This window comes from Phaseolus vulgaris, chromosome 6 (assembly GCF_051622355.1).
Source record: "Phaseolus vulgaris cultivar YP4 chromosome 6, ASM5162235v1, whole genome shotgun sequence".
NCBI classification, from domain to species: domain Eukaryota; kingdom Viridiplantae; phylum Streptophyta; class Magnoliopsida; order Fabales; family Fabaceae; genus Phaseolus; species Phaseolus vulgaris.
Window position 1 is genome coordinate 245,733 of NC_143503.1, and position 7,413 is coordinate 253,145.

Sequence of the window (7,413 nt, forward strand, 5' to 3'; positions counted from 1 at the left end):
GCGAGCTAGGGCACCTTCGTTCTGCTCCGTCTGTGAGTACCTGAAAAGAAGTGGACAAAGGGGCGCCCTCGCGGCCGTTTGCACTCCGACGATCAAATCAGCTAGCGAGAAAGATCAAAGGGACACACCTCCGTATCGGAACACCGTGATTGGATGCTCTGAAGGTGGTCAAATAACTGGATAACTAATGCTCTTACCCTAATTGCCTGTGCGTACAGTGGGTGCGCGAGCAAACAACTAAAGTGTGTGTGTGTAAAACTGAGTCTCGATCCTTGTTTCAAACGTCTCAAGCCCCTTTTAAACGTCTCCAACATTCAAAGCGTCTTAAAGCACATTTAAAGCGTATTAAAAACGTTCAACGTGTTTAAAACGTTCAAAGCATTTAAAGCGTTTAAAGTGCTTTAAAACGTTTGAAACGTAAACTAAATTAAAGCGTACCTTAACAAACTTTCAGGAAAATATTGATGTTTCAGTGCTTACTGCCATGTGTTCTTCTGACTTGATCGCTACTCTACATGGAGGGCCTCACAGCGCCGTAACCCAACTTAGGGACATTCCATCGTGTAAGTCCTCCTTCTTCGAAGTGCATCTGGCGCAAGGGGTGACTTTTTGGGTGCCAACTCATGCGCCCCAACCTCTAGTCACTTGCCCTGGGAGTGTATCTGCCTTTCTCTCGTACCATGCACATGGTTCGCCCCTGGGCGTGGCCCTCTCATGGGTCGTATCTGTCCCAGGGTCTCCCAGAGGTGGCGTGGGTACTTCACAAGTCAGGTTACTCCTCACTAGTACTAGAACTATGGCCTTGAAGCCACCTTTCTCTTCTCTTTATTACTGTTCTGAGGTACTGAGGCCTCTCGCGGTGTCGCCCCCCTCCACGGTCTTTCCTACCCATGGGTATCGGGGGGTGAAACCGTTGACGCCTTAACTTGGCGACGCCTTATCTTGGCGACGCCCTCACCTGGCGACGCCTCATCCTGGCGACGCCTTAAGCGGTCAACCTGTTGACTTTCTTCCCTTGAGCCCCCTTGAGGGGTCCCAACATACGTTGACTTTGACTTTGGCTTTGTCTTTGGTCAACGCCCGGGGACGGGACGGTACACAAGCATCCGGTCTTGAGGTGACACTTGTTTCAGCAAAAAGACTAAGGACTCGCCCTATCATCCACGTGGCATTCCTGCTGACGTGACATTCCCTTGAGCAGTATGACTCGCCCTAAGGACTCTCTGAGCGTCTGACGCGACATTCTCTGCGCTGAAGATGTGACGCTTTAAGTTGCGCGCTAATCTCTTGACACGTGGTACGATCCTACGGCTGGGGATGAGTGTCGTTAGCGCTTTCAAGTTAACGTTATAACCTTTCGAAAACGCGCGCTCAAGGCATTGTTCCATTTGCTCTTTTCGTATTCCCTCTGCTGTTCACCTTCTTCTCCGAAAACTCTCTCTGCATTCTCTCTTCGCACTCCCAACCTTCGTCCACCCAATCACCTAAAGGTACGGTTTTTACTTTTTGATGACTCTTCCCCTTTACTATTTTGCACTTATAACTGCCTGGGACTGTTTATATTTCTGCATCTCTTGTGTTCTTCTCCTTTCCCCCACATCTCTTCGTTCTTCCCTCTTTTCTGGATTTCTTGCGTGGGTAGGGTTTTTCTAGGGTTTCTCTTCCCCTTTCTGCCTTAACCCCGTTTTCTGAAACTTTTTCTTTCCTTCCTACTTCAGCTCTTCCATCAAACCTTGACGCGTACAAAAACGACGTCCAACCCTCCACCCCCAAGGGTTAACTATAAGGCCCTTTACCCTTGGGCTCCCGATGATTTGCTCGAAGAGAGCTCGAGCCTGACCTCTATGAAGGCCTAGAGGGACCACATTGGTGTGTCGAGCGTCTACGACTATCGTGCCTTCGCTAAGAGGCACGACGAAGACATCGTAGTACTCCCTTGTACCCCATGGGAACCTGTATGTGGGGACGAGAGGGCGAACAATGGAGTCCTTTTCTTCTACTTGTACCAGACCGTGTTCAAGCACATTGGGGGTGCGCTAGCCCTTCTCGGGGTTTGAACGAGAACTGCTCACGGAAATCAATGTCGCCCCAGCCCAACTACACCTCAACAGTTGGGCCTTCATCAAGGCGTTTGGCATCTTGTGGGGGTACTTTGGCCAGGCGCCTTCAGCCGACGTCTTCCTCCATTTCTTTGAAGTGAAGAAACAGGGGAAGAGCCTGTGGGTGAGCCTGAGTGGCATTGCAGGGAGGGTCATCCTCTCACTGTTCCAGCAATCATATAAGGGTTGGAAAGGGAAGTTCTTCAAAGTTTGCTACTCAGAGGATGACCAAATTGCCTTAGACGGCTTTCCCCTCTACTGGTGGAGGAGGTCAAACTGACCAAACCCAAGTCCTTGGATGAGCTCCCTGCGGTGGATCGAGAGGTTTGCCAAGTCTTGGGCAGTGTGGGAGGCTTTGACACCTCCAAACTAATTAGCCGTGAGCACGACGCCGAGGAGCTCACCCGCTACATAAGTATATCAATCTCCACCTCTTTAACTTGTTTTGTCTCTCCTTATTTTGCTTGTTCTTTGTTGTGTGCTTGTGCCATCTGCTTTCTTGTCCCTAATGTATTAATTTCACTGGTGCAGATTCGAGGATGGACAAGCAGCGTAGGTTGAAGCTTGCTCATATCCTGAAGTCCAAGGGCGGGGCTTCGGCGAAGGAAGTTGGAGGGTCCCCACTTCCAACCTCCGATGCACCACCATCTTCTCCCAACCCTCGTCCCCAACACAACCTGACGCCATCAACTTCACCAGCCCAACTCTCTCCTGATCAACCTCCAAACTCACCCCCTCCCATCGCGGCCATGCCCCCTGCGTTGGTCGAAACTGCTGCTCCATCAGCCCCCCTTAACAAAGGGAAAAGGGTAGTGGTGGTGCCCTCCGACGACGATGAAGACTTCGCCGAGGGGCAAGTCTTCAAGCGACGAAGGACAACCCAGCATGCCCCTCAGACTGCCACCTCCGCCACTTCCTCCTCACATGGGGTTGACTCTTTGAGGGAGGACCCTCCAAGCGCCTCCTCACCTCCTCGATCATTGGAGGGTCGTGCTGATGCTGAACCTGAACCTGCCCTTCCAGAATCCCCTCGCCGATCTGGGACTCAATGAGGGGCTACCTGGAGAGGGGGTCTCCGCGCGGCCAACCTGAAGGGCCCAAGAGAGAAGGCATTTATTATTATATGGGCGCCTTCATGCTGAACTCCTTAATTAGGTGGTGCCCCTCCGCGTACAAGTCGCTGATCTTGAAGCAGAGGTGGAGACCTCAAAGGCGCAGCAAAAGAAACTCGAGGACCAGTGTGTGGATCGGGAAAACTGAGGTCGCGCTCGAGGACAAGACTAGTGAATGCTCCCAGCTAGCCGCCGAGAACACCACCCTCCAAGCCAAAGTCCAAGAGTTGATGGCTGCTTTGGCCTCCAAAGAACAAGAGATGACCACTCAGGCTGCAAACTTCAAGGTTACTGAGGAAAAGCTGAACGAGGAGGCTGCCACTGGGTTCGCCGATGGGTTCGGAGAGGCTCTTGTCCAAGCGGCCTGTGCTAACCCCGACATCGATATCTCTGGGTGCAGCCCTCTGAATGAAGTGGTCGACGACAAAATTGTGCCCTTGGAGGCCTCTGAGGAATAGCCTCTTTTTGTAACCGCAGCAAACATTATTTGTACCTATCTGTAATTACAACTCTTGATTTAGCTTAAATGCCTATTCGAACTTTGTCTTTGCCTTCTCGTGTGTCTTTTAGCTTCTCTTACTCTCTTATCTTTGGTAACTCGTGCTTCCATCCTTCTTCTTCTTCTTGCTCGTCGGTTTTTACTTGCCTTCTGAACTCATAAAAGTCTTCAACTTGCTTTGTACTTACTTGTTTTGAGCCCTCTGGCACTCACTGCCAAAGGCATTGTTAGCTTTTCCATCACTCCAAGATGGAAAAAGGGGGTCTCATCTCTTCTCTGGCCTCGACATCGCTCAAGGGCGAGGGAGGACTTGATCTCTTCTATGGCCTCAACATCGCTCGAGGGCGTGGAGGGCTTATCTTACCTGTACTATGTGTCCATGCTCGAGGAGAGACCTGCTCTGGGTGTCCTCAGCGTGTCTAGACACTTGGGACGAAAGTCGCGCTTCGGTGCCCACGCCCATGGAGAGGCCTATACAACAGCGCCGTATCGTCCATGGAGTGTCTCAAACACCAAGGCAACTTAGCCCTTATCTCTGCGCGCTTGGTGCCCACGCCTGAGGAGAGGCCCACCCGGGGGTAGTGCCGTTTCATCCCCAGGGTGTCTGAAAACACCAAGGTGATCAGTGTTCTTGGTGCCCACGCCCAGGGAGAGGCGTGCTGTAAGCATCGCCGTATCGTCCCTGGTGTGTCTAAACACCAAGATGACCAGGGGTTTTGGCGATTATGCCCAAGGAGAAGGTTTCCCAAAGGATGGCTCTTCTCCTCAGCTGTGTGTATCTGCATCAAGTGACCTGGTTCTCCACTGCTCTGAAACTCCTTACTGCCTGATGCCCACACTCGAAGGAAACGCCCCCCCCCCGCCACTTCCTTACGAGGTGTCTAAACACCAGACACCGGGCTAGCTATTCATACCTGAGGAGGGGGCGTCCCGAAGGAATCCCTTAACCCCTGCCCAGGGACTAGACACCCGGATTTTAACTTATGTCTAACATCTGACACCGGGGCTAGCTATTCATACCTGAGGAGGGGGCGTCCCGAAGGAATCCCTTAACCCCTGCTCAGGGACTAGGCACCCGGATTTTAGCTTATACTGAACGTACCTTTTGTCTCGACCTCTGGGCATGAGCATGCGCCCCCTTTACTTGCTCTGATTTTGACGCTAGCTCCCTTATCCGGCAATGTCTCAACTTGGCGAAGCTTACGCCTGGCGACGCCTACTCTTGGCGACGCCTCATCTTGGCGACTCCTTGTCTGGGCAACGCCTCATTTGATCCCTACGCCTGGCGATACCTTAACATGGCAACGCCTTGTTTGGGCGACGCCTTATCTTGGCGACGCCTACCTCAGGCGACGCCTTGATTCTTTGTCTTTTGTTTCTTAATCTTTACTCTTATACTGTGTGAAAGGGAAAAATTGAGACAAAGTTTTCTTGAACATCTTTTTACTTGGGTGACCTCGTTAAAAAACCCCCGAGAGGGAAAAAGAGTGTCCCCTTTACAACTGTGTGTTTCATAACTTTCAAATGAAATAAAATTTTAAATTGGCTGCACTCCAACTGTGTGGAATGTGCCCTTCTTCTAGAGTCTCTAGGTTGTATGAACCGTTTCCCTTGGCTTCGGTTACTCTGAAGGGTCCGATCCACTTGGGAGACAACTTGTTTTCCAACTCGTAAGGATGAGCTTTCCTCATGACCAGGTCGCCAACTTGGAACTGTCGCAGTTTCACCTTAGAGCTATACTGATGCTCCACTCTCCTTTTTACGGCTTCAGCCTTTATCCTCGCTTCCTCTCTGGCCTCGTCTAACAGGTCTAGATTCACTTTTCTTTCTTCGTTGGATTCTTCTGCCACAAAGCTCAGGAAACGTGGAGAGCTCTCGTGGATTTCTACCGGGATCATGGCATCCGACCCGTATACTAGGCTGAAAGGCGTGTCCATGGTGGAGGATTGAGGTGTGGTGTGGTAAGCCCACACTATTCTTGGTACTTCTTCTGCCCACCCCTTTAGCCTTCTCAAGCCTTCGCTTCAATCCCCTCAGCAAAACTCTATTCGCTGACTCGACCTGCCCATTCTTCTGGGGGTGTTCGACTGATGCAAACACCTGCTTGATTCCTACTTCTGCACACAACTTCCCCAACTGTTGGCTCGCAAACTGAGTGCCATTATCTGAGATGAGAGCCTCGGCACCCCGAAACGACACACAATGTTCTTCCAAACAAAGTGTTGTATCTTGTGCGCCGTGATCTGTGCCACTGGTTCTGCCTCTATCCACTTTGTGAAGTACTCGATGGCGACTATCAAATACTTCATCTGCCTTATCGCCAGAGGGAAAGGCCCCAAAATATCAATTCCCCATGTGTGGAAGGGCCATGGGTTGTAGATCGATCTCAGCTCCTCTGGAGGTGCCTTATGCCAGTCTGCATGCATCTGCCATTGCTTGCATCGCTGGGCGTATCTTACACAATCTTCCCTCACTGATGGCCAATAAAACCCTGCTCGAATCACCTTGGAAGCTAATGATCTTCCCCCCATGTGACTTCTGCAAATCCCCTCGTGAAGCTTTGACATGATCCTCGTGCACTCATCGCCACTCACACATGTCAGAATTGGGTGCGTAAATCCATGCCTAAATAACACTCCATCAACAAGGGTGTACCTTGTTGAGTTCCTCTTTATCTTCTTTCCTTCTCCAGGCTCTGCTGGGAGAATTCCATCTGCAATGTATCGCTTATAAGGCGTCATCCACGTGTCGCCTTGCTCCAAGGCGCATACCTTCACGCCCTTCTCTCCCTCTGGCGAGGCCGCGTAGGTGCTGATGCAAGGTGCCTTCACCGTATCTTTAATCAAAGAGCGATGGCTCCTTGGCTTTCCTCTTGCTGCGCTAATGTGAAGGACATCCACCCTGTTGTCCGCCACGAACTTTCGCGGCGTTTTGAGCGTCTCTTGGATGAATGTCCTCTGCCTTCCCCCCTTGCCTGAGCTAGCCAGCTTGGCAAGCAGGTCAGCTCTGGCATTTTGCTCTCTAGGGACATGCACCAGCTCGAACGCAGCGAAGGCCCCCTTCAACACTTCGACGTACCTCAAGTACGCAACCATCTGTGGATCCTTTGCCTGGTACTCCCCTGTTACTTGTCCTGTGACCAATTGTGAGTCACTCTTTGCCAGGAGGCTTTGCGCGCCCATCTTCTTGGCCAAGAGCATTCCAGCGATCAGCGCCTCGTACTCAGCTTGGTTAAGCTTTGTGCCTTCCTCACTTAGTCTTATCTTGAGAGTTCTATGGTTACCTCAAGTGGTGGCTTGCACACTCATCTTGGAGTCACCATCCTCTAAGTGGCGTGATCATCCAACCATTCCTCCATCTTCATGAGCTTTCTCTTCTCCTTCCTTCCTTCTCTTGTTATGTTCATGTCTTAGCTTGCTTCCTTTGTTTTTCAGTTCGGCATTTTCAGTTTATTTGTGTTTTGCTTTGGTACATTTTCTACTTTGCTGTTCTTCATTGTTCTTCTTCATTTCTAGTCTTTTTGTTCGGTGCCTTTGCCTTTTCTTCCATTTTGTTCGGTTCAATTTGACAATACATGGAACTTCCATATGAGTTTGGGTTTTGGTACTAGTCTTGGTGAGTTCTTGATCATAGAACCTTGATCCAATTCTATCTTAAAGTGCCTATCTCATATCCAACTCAAGATGATTCCTAAGAATGTCAA

The 7,413-nt window shown here is 50.6% G+C and overlaps 1 protein-coding gene across 1 annotated transcript; it reads right to left on the bottom strand.

Moving 5' to 3' along the window:
- Positions 1–5,230: 5,230 nt before the first annotated feature.
- LOC150026029 (uncharacterized) lies at positions 5,231–5,647 on the bottom strand. The gene has a single exon (XM_090303331.1). The coding sequence runs from the start codon at positions 5,645–5,647 to the stop codon at positions 5,231–5,233; it is 417 nt and encodes a 138-aa protein (XP_090159457.1).
- Positions 5,648–7,413: the final 1,766 nt, after the last annotated feature.

What these genes read in the sequence shown, in the direction of transcription:
- LOC150026029 (XM_090303331.1), bottom strand. Translation starts at nt 5,647, where the DNA reads ATGGACACGCCTTTCAGCCTAGTATACGGGTCGGATGCCATGATCCCG.